The sequence below is a fragment of the Euleptes europaea genome, chromosome 9, assembly GCF_029931775.1.
Source record: "Euleptes europaea isolate rEulEur1 chromosome 9, rEulEur1.hap1, whole genome shotgun sequence".
In the NCBI taxonomy this organism is placed as follows: Eukaryota; Metazoa; Chordata; class Lepidosauria; order Squamata; family Sphaerodactylidae; genus Euleptes; species Euleptes europaea.
In genome coordinates this window covers 72,639,557-72,655,317 of record NC_079320.1, presented here as the reverse complement: position 1 = coordinate 72,655,317, position 15,761 = coordinate 72,639,557, and the positions used below count along the sequence as shown (strand labels likewise).

Genomic DNA, 15,761 nt, shown 5'->3' with positions numbered 1-15,761 from the left:
CTCTCTTAACCACTACACCACGCTGGCAGAATAGGACACCTTGTAGGATTGCACAAGGTTGGCGCTGGTGGAAGACTCACTGTAGGGAGGGAGGACTTCGGTGATGACATAATGATGTTGACTTCCAGTCACTCTGGAAGTACTGTAAGCATGTTGGGATGCTGACAGTTGCCCCTCCCATCCCCCGCCCCATTTTTCTCTACTACCCAGCAGAGTGGCAGGAAAGGCCTGCTGGGAGTGGGGCATCTCCGCCCTCAGCAGAATTGGGCAAGCCTACTAGGTTGATGGAGATTCTTCCCTATCTAATGTTATAGAACGCAAGGCAGGGCAAGGCCAACCTCCTTGGCCCAGGTTCTAGCATTCACAGTTAGTATCTGGGCTGCTGATCTTAGAGTATGAACGAATAGTAGCTAAGTGCTGCTTGACATCCCTGAAACAGAGGCCAAACTGTCCAATGCAGTCACAGAAGATTTTCATTTTTGATTGAACATAATACAGTATGCTTCCAACATTCATAGAATCATAGAGTTGGAAGGGACCACCAGGGTCATCTAGTCCAACCCCCTGCACAATGCAGGAAATTCACAACTACTGTACCTCCCCCACACACACCCAGTGACCCCTACTCCATGCCCAGAAGATGGCCAAGATGCCCTCCCTCTCATGATCTGCCTAAGGTCATAGAGTCAGCATTGCTGACAGATGGCCATCTAGCTCTGCTTTAAAACCTCCAGGGAAGGAGAGCTTACCACCTCCCGAGGAAGCTTGTTCCACTGAGGAACCGCTCTAACTGTTAAAAAGTTCTTCCTAATGTCTAGACAAAAACTTGTTTGATTTAATTTCAACCCGTTGGTTCTGGTCCGACCTTCTCGGGCAACAGAAAACTCAGTGCCATCCTCTAGCTGCCCTTCAAGTACTTGAAGATGGTTATCATATCCCCTCTCAGTCTTCTCCTCTTCAGGCTAAACATACCCAGCTCCTTCAACCTTTCCTCATAGGACTTGGTCTCCAGACCCCTCACCATCTTTGTTGCCCTCCTCTGGACACTTTCCAGCTTGTCTACATCCTTTGCAGGGCAGTAATGTGCACTGAACATTAGAAAGTTGCTTCCAGTAAATGGTAGGGCACAGATAGGAACTTAATGTGTTAGCTGTTGTTTTTAATGCACAATGGGAGCTATTGTCGAGGAGAAGCAACAGCAGCAATTCTGTGCGGATAGTTTAAATGCCAGGAAATTCTTGAAAGAGATTTTAAGCTGTTCCCTTATTGTCTCTCCCCCTCCTTTAAATAATTAACCAGTATTCCGGACTACAGTTAATTCCCCTTCCCCACTACAAATGAAAGGCTCTTAATACTGAGTGTACCTTACATCCTGTACTAAATCCATCCTCGGCATAGGGTCCAAGGTAAAATCTGAATCCCATTATGGCACAGTGCCCTTCCATTGTCAAATAGGTAACATTCAATTCCACAATAAACAATAAAATTAAATTTATTGAAGCAGAAATTGGGTCTCCCTATAATGTATTTGCTAAGGAGCATGAATGTTCATCTGTAATCTCTGTTCTACAAACCTAGATTTTGAGAATGGCTTAGTGGGCACTTTTTATGGAAAGACCTGAATAGATTTGGAGGTAGAGTGCTACCTCACACCAGAAGTTTGTATAGGGATCAGGGGGTATCACCTGATCTGGCCCATTGATGGAAGAAGAAAGTTTTCTTGGGTATTGGGTCAAGTCTACACAGTTTCCATTTCTGGCCAGAGCTGAGCAGCAGCGAATCCCTAACTAACAAACATCCCTCAGGCCACAAAGATCTACTGTAAACTTTATCTGTGCATGATTAGGAAATTTCTAGTATCAGGCCTGATTCTCTAGATCAGTGGTAGCTAATCTTTTTTCACTTGTGTGCCCCTTGGCAGCCTATTTCCATAAATTGTACCCCTCATATTACCAAAAGGTTTGTAATTAATATAGTTGCTTTTATTTCAAATGCCTTTCCCTCCATTATTCAATTCCCCCCCCCCCCGCATACCCCTAAATGTCCTGGTTTGTACCCCTGGGGGTACGTGCACCCCAGGTTTTGAACCACTGCTCTAGATTACTACCTGGAGTACCACTAGACTGCTAAATAGGAAGCGCTGTGGAAAGGAACAGCAAACCCACACTGGCCACATGAGAACTGCAGCTTTTAGCTTAAAACTAAAAACTACTTCTCCCTATTACAAAACAAAAATTTTAGCTGCTCAGGAGGTACAAAATGGTTAGTTTCCAAATGGAGAGTTAACTAATTTAAGCTTTATTAGGTGTTGTGTTGATCAATTTCTGGTTCCTTGCTCCCGGGATCAGAAGGTACCTGTTGCAGTCAGCATTCCCTAACTTTTCGCAGTTGAGCTATGATACTAGAAGCAAGTTCAACTGGGCCAAAACCACTCAGAGGGAGAGGGACTGCTGGGAGTTAAATGGCAGCTAGGGGAGACTTTCCAACTATCTAGTCACTATTATTTTATTATTATTCACTTCATTTATATGCCACCTTTCTTTATAATGGGGACCCAAGCTCCTTACATTGTTCTCCTCGTTTCCATTTTATCCTCACAACAACCCTGTGTGGTAGAGTAGGCTGAGAGTGTGTGATTGGCCCAAGGTCAGCCAGCAAGCTTCCATGGCAGAATGGGGGGATTCGAACCTGGATATCTCAGTTCCTAGTCTGACACTCTAACTACTATGCCAAAGCTTCTTAAATTGTGGGTAACCAAAAGGGGTCGCCATAAGTCGGCTGCAACTTGAAGGCACTTTACACTCACACAACTGAATGTGGGGGTCGCGAAAAATTTGACAACAGTAAATGGTAAAATTATATGTATACCAAAGAATTGCTTTAAAATAAATTTCTTTATGATTTATTGTCAGTAAATGTTTGTATACCTATTTTATATACCTATATAACCAGGGTCGCGTAAAAATTTCTCGGGCGAAAAGGTGTCATGAGTGAAAAAGTTTAAGAAGCCCTGTAGTATACTACATTGGCTCTCACTATATCAGCCCTTATTTCCTCTTCCAACAAGACTGGGTCAGATCCAGGATGAAACATATCTTTGCTCTCAGATGAGCATCTCTATGTAAACCTGTTGGCTGCTGTTTAGTAAATGCTGAATACGCATTTGCCAACCTCCAGGTAGCACCTGGAGATCTCCCATCATTACAATTGATCTCCAGATGACCAAGATCAGTTCTCCTGGAGAAAATAGCTGGTTTGGAGGGTGGACTCTATAGCATTATACCTTGCTGCGGTCCCTCCCCAGGCTCCACCCCCCAAATCTTCAGGTATTTCCCAACTCAGAGCTGGCAACCCTGTGAAGAAGACTTAAAGAGAACGCAAGCAACCTAACTATGCCCAGAAATTCCCAGCTGAAGAACAAATATTTTACTACTACATCACAAAGGAGTTTCTTTCCCATTGATTGTACATGAATAAAATTGCTAACATGTTTCATTTTACTACAAAGAGTTATGTCAGGAAAACACATCTTTTGTACTTAAGTACTGTGGGCAGAAAATGCCCCCTGAACTTTAAAGAAACGAAAATACTGTTTCAGTTCCTTTCTATGTTGTACTTTACAGCCAACATTAAATAGAGTGAGATAGAGAACAAGTCCGTTCTCCATGCTCTACCAAACGCACATAGCTTGATTTTTCTTTTAGAACTATCAAGTTATAATCTTTTTGTTTTGTTTTGTTTTCATGTTTGAAACCTTGTTCGGAAACACCTAGCGATTCTCAGTTTACCCGTGTAATTTGCCCTCCCACATTATTTTAACCGAACTGCGAAACCACATTCAAACATTTATTAAATATTCTTCCATACCAACATTATTAGCTTGTGCCGGTTGCTGACTTTTCTGAGAGTGAAAGAAGGGGGCAGGATCTTGGAAGCTGCTCTGAAAACAGTGTGAAATTCACTCGGGCCCAGATATCCCAAAATATATATTTCATTTTACAGGAACATTTTTAATGCATGTGAGGACCTAATGCCGTAGTTTGGGAGCCTTGTACGTCATAGGGGGTTTTCCCTAGAGAACGACGTTTGATTTTATTAAAGGAGAAGCTCGCATTCCCCACCCTCCCAATTTTAAAATAACTATGCCCAATAAACGGTATGTTTAAACAGGCAGAACAAGCCCAAGAATAACTGTCATAATTAGAGTATCGCAGAGCCAGTATTTGTGAATGAGCCCTTCTCTTTTCAGGCCTCCAAGTGTCTGTGAGCATCCGTTTTCAGACCATCATTTGAATAGCTAAACTGAAATCTCAGCTACTTAACTGCCCATGAGAAATAGTTAATTGTGTATTTAGGCTGACCTGCATCCATGCTTATTTGCAGAAGCAAACAAAGAGAGTGAAAAAATAGCAGTAGAATTCCATCTCCTAATTTGTGTAGGGCCATTTCCTCTCCTTTTCCAAATAACATAAACTAACTTTGGATGTTGGATGTTGGTTAGAGACAAAATGTAGATGGGAAGGTGTTGTCATCTGCTGTGTATTCTCTGGCAGGTGGTTTTATTGTCAACAGATGGAGGTCAGATACATTTCCAGGAAAATATGAACCATATGAGCCTCACAAAGATCTGCTTCAGAGGCCCTGTTCTACAGGCCCACTGAATTCAGAGTGAAGTGGGTAGCCCACAGTGATGGGGTCTTTGGGGTGGTTGCATTTCACCTGTGGGACACCGTGCCCACCACCATTGGCTAATGCCTTCTCTGCTAAACTTTTGATTCAAATTTTTTTTAAAAAAACCACTCCGGGTTTTGGTGTTTAATGTGTTTTTTTCTTCTGGTTTATGGTGATTGCTTTTAGTCTTGAAACTTTTCAGAAGAAGAAGAAGAGTTGGTTTTTATATGCCGACTTTTTCTGCCACTTAAGGGAGAATCAAACCGGCTTACAATCACCTTCCCTTCCCCTCCCCACAACAGACACCCTGTGAGGTAGGTGGGGCTGAGAGTGTGTGACTAGCCCAAGGTCACCCAGCTGGCTTCGTGTGTAGGAGTGGGGAAACAAATCCAGTTCACCAGATTAGCCTCCGCTGCTCATGTGGAAGAGTGGGGAATCAAACCCGGTTCTCCAGATCAGACTCCACCGCTCCAAACCACCGCTCTTAACCACTACACCATGCTGTCTCTCTGTTTGCTGACTGTTCAGTGGCTTGGGGAGGGGAGGAACTTCAATGCCATAGAATCCAATTGCCAAAGCGGCCATTTTCTCCAGGTGAACTGATCTCTTATCGGCTAGAGATCAGTTGTAATAGCAGGAGATCTCCAGCTAGTACCTGGAGGTTGACAACCCTAATTATATTTCTACTTGTTCTTTATTCTTTTTTTTATTGTTGTACATTATGTTTTCATGTGTACGTTGTCCTGAGTCTCAGCATCATACAAATAATTTAAATGTTCTCTATAAGAGTGCTTGTTAAAGCCACGTAAACGTATACCATATGTATAAGTAGGCATGGATCTGAGAAGCTAAGCAGGGTCGACCCTGGCTAGTATTGGAGTGGGAGACCTCGAAGGAATACTAGGGGCATAGTGTGGAGGCAAGCAATGGCAAATCACCTCTGAATGTATCTAGGACCCTATGGGGTTGCCATAAATCAGCTGTGACTTGGCGACAAAAAAACAACCAGTCATTCTTAGAAGCCTTTTTTCGGCAACATACATGCAAGGCTGGTCCTAGGTAACCTCTTCTTGCCAGTGCCCATAGCACTGCCAGTGGGGTTCCAGCCAAGCTCCTGTAGCAACTTTGGCACCATCCCAGAAAATGCCCATCGCTTCTCCTGTTGCTGATGGCTGAGAGCGAGCTGATCCCCGGTCGTCCATGGATACCCCTGGGCAATGACTTGGGTGACTCGCCCGGAGAACCAACCGTGCGTGTATGCTCAATTTCAGTCAGCATTTTGGCTCTGCTAGTGACAATATTAAGTAAGGGTAAAGGCATTGCTCATGCCAGCCTGGCAGCAAATGCAAACAATGCCATTTTTGTAGCTACCAACACAGAATGCACTGCTGGATCTCTTCTTGCTCTTCTATGGTTTTTATTCCTGAGAGTTAGTTCAAAGTTCAATGAAACTGAATCACGCATCGTGCTCAGAGAATGAAGTAATACTTCCTGATTCATTTTTGGATCATTCTTGTTTCCTTGTTGCAGGCTTATGACTAATGCTTCTGAGATACGTCTATTACCCATAAAATGACCTTATAGAGATAATTGTTAAATCCCAGGAGGATATGCCCTCTGTTACAGTTACACATTAAATTTGTGTCTGCTCTTTGAAAAAGGAACTAAATGCCCAAATAAAGACAGAGATGGGTTTCCAGATGGGGATCGTTTGGTATTTTTTTGGGATGCCATTTATCTATTTGCATAGGGAGAAGGTTATCTAGTGTAGAAGGCATATGTTCTACTTCTGCACAGCCTGTTTTTTTTTTTTATAAATAATTACATGTTAGTTCATTGTAATATTAGGTATAACCAAACATTTCTGTTATAAAGTAGGAAGCAGTTTTGTGGAAACTTTTTATTATACATGCTAGTAATGACTAGAATCAAGGAGTGTCTCTTTAAGACAAGATATCTGTCCCAATTTAAATGCTAGCTTTGAGGTGTGGAAGCCATTTCTGTATACCCCATACTGTATACTCTTGTAGACTTGTCTTCTACATTAATAAATCAAAGCTATGTGGATGAATGAATGACATGGCTCAGATACTAAGAACATTTTCCTGGGAGTAAGCCCGATTGACTAAAATTGAACTGAGTGGACCTGTTTCCAAGTGGACCTGTTTAGAATTACTCTCATAATTTCACCCCGGTGACCTGCCACGGGTGAAGAGTGATCCTAATGCTTTCCCACATGGCTGTTATTTACATGGTTAAGTAGAATAATATAGTATGGGCCCATGGGCATTGGCTCCTAAGCCACAAATTAATATTGGAATTGACCTTTCTTTACAGAAAAGTGGAATATTTACATTTGATAAGCTATACTGACTTTGCTTGTATAGATTATATTGAATTGATTATATTCAGTCAACTCATAATTGACTGGAAGGCTTTTTGTAGCTGCCTAAACACTTATATATGGCTGCATGTGCTAATTAGGGCCAAACTTCTTGTGTGTACTTAAGTCATTTTGCATCTATAGTGGGCTTGCTGCTTTCTCTTTCTGATTGCAGCCCTGTTATGCCATGTTGAATAATGTTCAAGAGAAGCCCTGGACTTTCAGGAGCAACTTCTGTGGAGGGGATGATGCGAGAATGAAGGGCATGAAAATGCATGTAGGACATCCTGCACAGCCCTTTGGATCCTAGTTTCTATATTCCTAGACAAGTTTGCACATAATTGTGTGTGCCAACACCTGATTACCCAACATTTGATCAATGGTATTGCTTGTGCGAACTGACTCGACTGAAAAATATTACATTTGAATGATATAGAAGTTTAATATGTGGAATTAGGTCTGTGGTGGCATGTATGGACCAGCATTCAATTAATTTGTACCAATTTTTATAAGAATTAGGACTGATTCACATAACTCTTTCTGCCTCTCCCCCCACCCAATTCTGTGTTTTGAATGATTGGCTGATAATTAGGGTTGCCAACCTCCAGGTGGCACCTGAAGATCTCTCGCCGTTACTGTTGATCTCCAGACAACCAAGTTCAGTCTCCCTGGAAAAAATGGCTGCTTTGGAGTATGGACTCTATGGCCATTTATGCAGAGGAGGTTTTGCCTTGGATTTGCTGCTCTCTAGATGCACATTTTCCCCGTCCAAATTCTCAAAACTTGAAAATAAGCTCCCATGCAGAGTTTTGAGAATTTGGATGGGGGAAATGTGCATCTAGAGAGTGGCAAATCCAAGGCAAAACCTTCTGTGCATAAATGGCCTATCCCTCCCCTCTCCAAACCTTACCCTCCCCAAGCTCCATCCTCAAAATACCCAGTATTTCCCAACTCAGAGCTGGTAACCCTACTGACAATATGCTATTTCCTTGCAGGTGCCTGAGATTATAAACACCATCAGACAAGCTGGGAAAATTGCACGCCAAGAAGAGTTTCAGAATAACCTCTCAGATGTCGAAGATCCTTTTAGCAAAAAATTCGAGGTCCTGTTCTGTGGCCGAGTGACTGTAGCTCACAAAAATGCACCTCCAGCACTCATAGATGAATGTATTGAAAAATTTAATGATGTTAGTTGTACCAAAACCTTGGATTCTAGTCCCTTCTCCCAACAACATGAAACTGCCAACCACTCTGGAGGATTTTCCATCAGTGATAAATTCCGATCCGTCTTCCAACCCTTGGTATATGAAGAACAGGAGAAAAGGCCAATGAGGAAATCCTACTCCCAGCCAGGACTGCGTTCTTGTTCTTTCAAGAGAGATTTGCAAACCAGGGGCCTGAGGAGTCACAGCTTTACCAGATCCTTTGATGAAGATGGTGTTTCTCTGAACTTGAGCAGTCGATTCATTCACGGGCAAAATGTGGTGCAGCCAACAGATATTGCAGGGAACCGGATTATGTTGTTCACGGTAAAAACACTGTTGTGTTTGCTAGCTTTTCTGGTCACTGGATAACCAGTAAAACGAAACAGATATTTAGAACTCTAGGGCGTTACCAGTTGAACCAGTGCAGTTAATTGTATGTTTATGTTTATATACGGAAAATGCCAGCATGGTTTCTGCTTAGAGTCCAGTAGGATTTGTGAATTTCCATGCTGGCCACCTTGTCTTGCCTAGCTAGGTATTTAATCTCCCCTCCCACGTTCCCTGTCAATTTTTCCCATTCCAAACCCATATTGGCTGGATTCAGTATAGCGGGCCAAGTTTATAATCTTGGTATAAAAGCAGATCTTAAACAGTCAAAATGAGGTGAGGCAGGAGAGAATGGTTGTAGCTACCACAGTTCAACATATGTCAAATGCGTCACGGACACTCATTTCTTTATAAAGAAAAGTTATAGTTTTCATTATATCGCATAATGGGTAATAATAACAATAGTTTGACAGCTAACAGCCGAATAAAATGTGGCAGTGCTATTTCTGTGAATTAATTCCTATGCATTTCTTAGGAAGGGCTGCCTTATATTGAATCACACCATCAGTCCATCAGGGTTGTCAGGACTGTCTACTTAGACTAGCAGCAGCTGTCCAGAATCTCAGGCAGAGATTATTCACACCACCTACTACCTGATCCTTTTAACTGGAGATGCCAGGATTGAACCTGGGACTTTCTGCATACCAAGCAGATGCTCTACCACTGAGCCACAGCCCCTCCCCCTTAGATGAAACCCCCCTTTTCACTTTCTAATGCAGCCCCAATCTGAATTGGTGCTGTGCATGTGTTCAGTTGGAAAGAAATACAGAGAATTGGGGTTGCCAACTCCAGGTTGGGGAAAAACTGGTGATTTGGGGGTGGAGCCTCGGAAGGGTGGGATTTGGGGATGGAGATGGACCTCAGCAGGAGATAATGCCAAAATCCACCCCCAATATCAGTCAGTTTCTTCAGGGGAACTGACCTCTGTAGTCTGGAGATCAGTAGAAATTCCGAAAGATCTCCAGGCCCCACCTGGAGGCTGGCAACCCTATGGAGATTCATGAGCTTTGTCACATTTGGTTTGGCCCAGAGTCTCTATCAGAGGTGGGCAGACTATAGACTTGACAGAGGCTACTTTTTTCCTTTGCCAGAGTTCTGGGTTCCAAAGTGGAGCTGGTGCCAAAATGTTTCCCAAGTGCAAAGCTTGTCACCAGTATCTCCAGTACCACATGAGCTGGTATGCTGGTATATCTGCCTTTACAATCACAAATTCACATCTGAGTTATTGACACCTCAAAGAGTCAAACATCAGGTACTAGCTGGAGATCTCCTGCTATTACAGCTGATCTCCAGTCAGTAGATATCAGTTCACCTGGAGAAAATGGCCACTATGGCAATTGGACTCTATGGTATTGGAGTCCCTCCCCTCCCCAAACCACCTCAGGCTCTGCTCCAAAAACCTCCCTCTGGTGGCCAAGAGGAACCTGGCAACCCTATGGTAGTTGGAGATCTCCCACTATTATAACTGATCTCCAGGCGAAAGAAATCAGCTCCCCTGGAGAAAACGGCCGCTTTGGCAATTGGACTCTGTGGCATTGAAGTTCCTCTCCAAACCCTGCCCTCCTCAGGCTCCACCCCCAAAATCTCCAGGTATTACCCAACCTGGAGCTGGCAATGCTTCCTGCTTGCCATGTGGAGAAATCTGTAACGTGACGGCATTTTAACGCAGTCATTGGGTTGTGTGCAAAAGGTCTGAACTGGCCAGATCATTTGTTTTAAAACTGACCAAGAGCCTCTGATTAAGAATGGCCAGGACTGTAGCTGCACGCTCCAGAATCAGCGGACTTCCCCTTGGAAGTTTTGCTTTACAGACTATGAGGTAATGGCTGAGGCTCAAGCACCCGTCTGCAAATCACTTCCTTATACAGTACTTTGCCTTCATTTTGGATATTCCAAACTCTGTGATTGCAGAAGTACATCCCAGCCTTGGTTCCTGGTGGACTGTACTTGCGTGGTACTTGAGTCTGCAAAAGGGTTGCCAACCTCCAGGTGGTGAGGAGAAAAAAGGCACCTTTGTACTAATACCACGATGTTAGGAAAACAGTACAGAATGATATATATACACAAAGTGCAAATTTTATAAGCTACTGAGATGAAACAAGGACCATATACATGACACATACAAAGCACAAATATATACAATATGTACAATCTGCATAAAGCAGAAATGATTCCAAAGGTCTCAACAGAGTACCAGGTAAGTATTAGTATTGTAATCTTTGTGTATAAAGTCCATATAAAGCCACAATCATCAATGGATACGGCCGTTTCAGATCCACAGCAGTGGAAATCTTTCTTCAGTCCTTCAAAAAAGTGCTGTTATACATTCACAATTCCTTCCCATGCAGGGTAAGTACAAATTGATTCAATCAGACGTCAGCAAAGTACATCACATAGTGCAGCATAGTGCAACTCGGAGCTGGCAACCCTAGTTTACAAACACGTTTGTCTCATTCATGCTTTACTTTTTCAGGGGTACGAGTTGTTTGAAATTTACACCTAAAAATGTTCAAGATCTCTATCATAATCCCTTGCACTAATGGCAGATTACATTGATCAATGTTTAACCTGGTCTAAGTTTCATACAGGCATAAAGGGGCACTGGAGAATTGCTCCAACATACCACTTAACTTGAGAAAAACCTATGAATGCTGACTAGAAAATACTTACTGCACGTTTGTTCACCGTAGATTCTACCGCTACACTCCACACCTCTGCAAGTGCTCCGATGTGCAGGTACAGCTCCTCTTTTCACTTCAGTGGAGAGTGTACATGCGAAAAGATGAGCATTCAGAGCTTTCTCCTTTGAAGTGAATGAGAGACTTCACTTGTATGGGAGTTCCCATATATACAGGACGTCTTCCATGTGTGTATGCTGGAGCTGCTGGGTTTGGACTATATTCGTAAAGCATCACAGGGTTGGGGCCAAAGGATCGCAAGGGACTCAGAGGTTGTAGAACAGATCTTTGCTGCTTTCTCCTTCCTGCTGAAGTCCCTTCCTGAAATGTAGCTTTTTGGGAATAGCACATGATGGAGCCCGGGGAGGGGGGTAATCTGCAGTGGGACGAGGAAGCATCCACCCTCTTGCCCCCTCCCCCACCTTGCTGTGAATTGCCTGAAAGGAAATGACCTTGGATCCAACCTGTATTCTGTTTAGATGAGTTAAATAATTGTTTAAATATATCCTTTGTTTATTGGACAAAATTCCCCTGTTCGTTCTGCCCCCAAGGCCCCCCCACAATGAAAAGATAACTTTGCATTGTGGCTCCTCTCTCATGCAAAATGTGTGCTGTGCTTTATTTATATATTTTAGTTATTTATGTACCATCTTTCATACATTCAAGAGAGGCAGTATTACAAACAAACAGAAGCTCTTTTTGGCCAAATCTTACCTGGCAGGGAGAGGCCTTCAGATGCTTTCAGTACACACCCAATATTAAATTAATTCTCAAAATACGTAAAATACTCATTGTCTAGATTTTGAAATCAGCACCTGATGAATGTTGTCTTTGTCCTTTTCAGATTGGCCAGTCTGAAGTTTACATTATCAGTCCTGACACCAAAAAAGTAGCCATTGAGAAAAGCTTTAAGGAAATTTCCTTTTGCTCTCAGGTAACCACAATTTAATTTCTCCCTTAGTTCTCTGCCAATATATTGATTGACTGATCATTGCTTATTTTCACTCTAATTTCTGTGTTTGCGTCCACATTCTGTTCTTGTTTTGGGCAATGGTTCTGTTGTGTGGGTAATCAAATGACAGTTGCTTTATTACTGTTTTGATTGCTTTTTTAAAAAAAACTTCACAGATAGGAAATGCTTTACAGGTATAACTGTTTATGCATTAGAGGGTTATCACATAAGAGTCATAGCATAAAATAATAAAAGTCTAGAATTAGAATGAGTTGAATTAGCTTTTGCTAGCCCAGAATTTCACATGTTCATTTATTCAAGAAGTGAAATAGGTTTCTTCACGTGTTGAAATCAGCCAGTGATTTTTGGTAACACTAGATAATTTCTAACAGTCCCATTAAATCAAGTCCTCTGTTAATGTATTGGGGCTGAGATTCAAAGCACTGCTTTAGTAACACCTAAGGTCTGTAAGGGTACGTCCTGTCTCACTAACCTATTAAGAGTTTTTCGAAAACGTCAATAAGCATGTGGACAGGAATGAGCCTTGGATATTGTATATTTGGATTTCCAAAAGCTTTTGACAAAGTTCCCCACCAAAGACTGCTAAGCAAACTTCATAGTCACGGCATAAGAGGACTATGGATTGAGAGCTGGCTGAAAAATAGGAAGGAGAGAGTAGGAATCAATGGTCAGTTCTCCCAATGGCGGGATGTGAGCAGTGGGGTGCCTCAGGGATCTGTGTTGGGACCGGAGCTTTTCAACCTGTTCATCAATGACCTGGAGTAGGGGTTAAACAGTGAAGTAGCCAAGTTTGCAGATGGCACCAAATTATTTAGGGTGGTTAAAACAAAACCGGACTGTGAAGAGCTCCAGAAGGATCTCTGCATACTGGAAGAATGGGCATTAAAATGGCAAATGAGATTCAATGTGAGTAAGTGTAAAGTAATGCATATTGGGACAAAAAATCCCAACTTCACATATACACTGATGGGATCTGTGCTGGCAGTGACAGACCAAGAAAGGGATCTTGGGGTGGTAGTGGATAGCTCAATGAAGATGTCAACCCAGTGTGCGGCTGCTGTAAAAAAGGCAAATTCCATGCTGGCCATAATTAGACGAAGAATAGAGAATAAAACTGCTGATATCATACTGCCCTTGTACAAATCTATGGTGAGACCACACGTGGAATACTGTGTACAGTTCTGGTCACCACACCTAAAAAAGGATATTACAGAGCTTGAGAAGGTGCAGAAAAGAGCAACCAGAATGATTAGGGGACTAGAGCAACTGTCCTATGGGGAGCGGTTAAGGCACTTAGGGCTGTTTAGCTTGGAAAGAAGGCAGCTGAGGGGAGTCATGATAGAGGTCTATAAAATTATGCATGGTTTGGAGAGAGTGGACAGGGAGACGTTTTTCTCCCTCTCCCATAATACTAGAACATGGGGTCATCTGCTAAAGCTGGAGGGTGAGAGATTCAAAACAGATAAAAGGAAGCATTTTTTCACACAACGCATAGTTAAATTGTGGAACTCCCTGCCCCAGGATGTGATGGCTGCCACGTTGGAGGGCTTTAAGAGGGGAGTAGACATATTCATGGAGGAGAGGGGTATTCATGGTTGTTAGTTAAAATGGATACTAGTCATGCTGCATAGCTATTCTCTCTAGTATCAGAGGAGCATTTTGGGTGTGGCAGGATGGTGCTGCTGCAGTCGTCTTGTTTGTGGCTTCCTGGAGGCACCTGGTTGGCCACTGTGTGAACAGACTGCTGGACTTGATGGGCCTTCTTATGTTCTTATGTCTTGGTCATCCAACCTTTATGTTAGTTTGAATGGCAGACCTGCAGGCTATAACACAAAATGCATTTGAAACTCCCTTTTGTTCAAAAATCGGTATGTCGCATGGCATGGGTTATTGCTTAAAAGTATCATTCCCAAAGTCCTCCATGGCAATATGTTGAACTGTTTGCACAGTTCTTTGGGCCTGTCCTAAACCTGCAAACCTTACCATTAGATTATTAGAAAATGCTACATTTATATAATTATTTCTTCATTTTGTAAGCAGCTATGTACTCAATTGGCAAAGTGAGATTTGGCCACTTATTTGAGAAAAATGAGCATAAAGTGAGATGGCCTAAAGTAGTAATCTTTAAAGATTTGGAAGGTAACATCCACAATTTCTGCCCTGATTCTTGATGAATTACTGGAATTTTAATTTTTTAAAGAATAATTCGTTTTACGAAAGCATCCTCACCTGCTTTCTGGAGACGGTTCTTGCTTGAGAAAGACAACCATCACAATTCTGAGCTACCCCACATATTCAGAGTCCATTGACTATTAAAAGTTGCTGTTCTTGAAGACTGCATTCCAACAAGAGGCCCGCTGCTAACTCGTGAAGCCCCTTTGCCCCGCTGCCTCTCTCCTGTGCCTGCCTTCTTCAAGCAAGAGAGCGGTGGCAGGACTGGGAAGGTGCAGTTGGCACTCTTCAACCCACTTCCTCCATCTGGGTGGCAGTGCAGGTGGAACTCGGAGACAGTGAATGAGTGGGTAATGGCAAGGAGGTAGGGTCTCTAACCTCCAAGTAGTAGCTAGAGATCTCCTGGGATTACAACTGATCTCCAGGCAACAGAGTTCAGTTCACCTGGACAAAATGGCCGCTTTGGAAGGTGGACTCTATGGCACTATACCCCATTTTAAGTCCCTCTCCAAGCCCGCCCTCTTCAGACTCCGCCTCTAAAATCTCCTGGTATTTTCCAGCCTGGAGCTGGCAACTCTACAAGGAGGTAAGCCTTAGCGAGGGAGCTGACAAAGGCATCTTGCCCAAAGATCTCCCCAAACTCAGATCTAGCACTGATAGTATTTTCTTCTAATTGATTCCACTGTACAATTCAGTAAGAGTTAGGTCTTCAAGTACAGATTTAATTTTAAAGTGTACATTTTGAAGAAAACCACAAATATTGTCTACTTCCATAGTGACAATTGCATAGTTGCTGATAAAAATGGGAAAGCATATTGAAGAGGAAAGTTTGACACCTTGTTTTCCCCCCATTTCATGGTCATTTCTGCAGTCAGTTTGCGGTGGGAACACTGTAACCAGGATTTCTGTGAAAAGTCCCAACGTTTCAGCAAGCTTGATTTTTGAGAGGTTTTTACAAGCATGGAGCCAACAAATTCCACTGAATTCCACTGGAACCTTTCAGGCAACCATACGTCACAGGAATCTCACTGCACGCTGTGCGGGCAACCTGATGGTTTAGAGTACCCCTTCACATACATAAGCAACTTTGAAGTGCTAAGACATCCCAAAAGTTTCCTTTCAAAAATAAATTTGTCAGACAGAGGAAAAAACTTGCCCTGACCTGGGTGGCCCGGGCAAGCCCGATCTTGTTGGATCTCCGAAGCTAAGCAAAGTCAGCCTGCTTAGTTAGTACTTGGACGGGAGACCACCAAGAAAGTCCAGGGTTACTATGCAGAGGCAGGCAATTGCAG

At 42.8% G+C, this 15,761-nt stretch overlaps 1 protein-coding gene across 1 annotated transcript in view; it reads left to right on the top strand.

The window, feature by feature from the left end:
• TBC1D1 (TBC1 domain family member 1) overlaps positions 1 to 15,761 on the top strand; it is a 114,793-nt gene that overhangs the window by 39,591 nt on the left and 59,441 nt on the right. The window contains exons 2-3 of the mRNA XM_056855642.1: positions 8,050 to 8,583; positions 12,169 to 12,258. Of these exons, the coding sequence (XP_056711620.1) occupies positions 8,050 to 8,583; positions 12,169 to 12,258 (624 nt within the window). The remainder of the gene's footprint in view (positions 1 to 8,049; positions 8,584 to 12,168; positions 12,259 to 15,761) is intronic.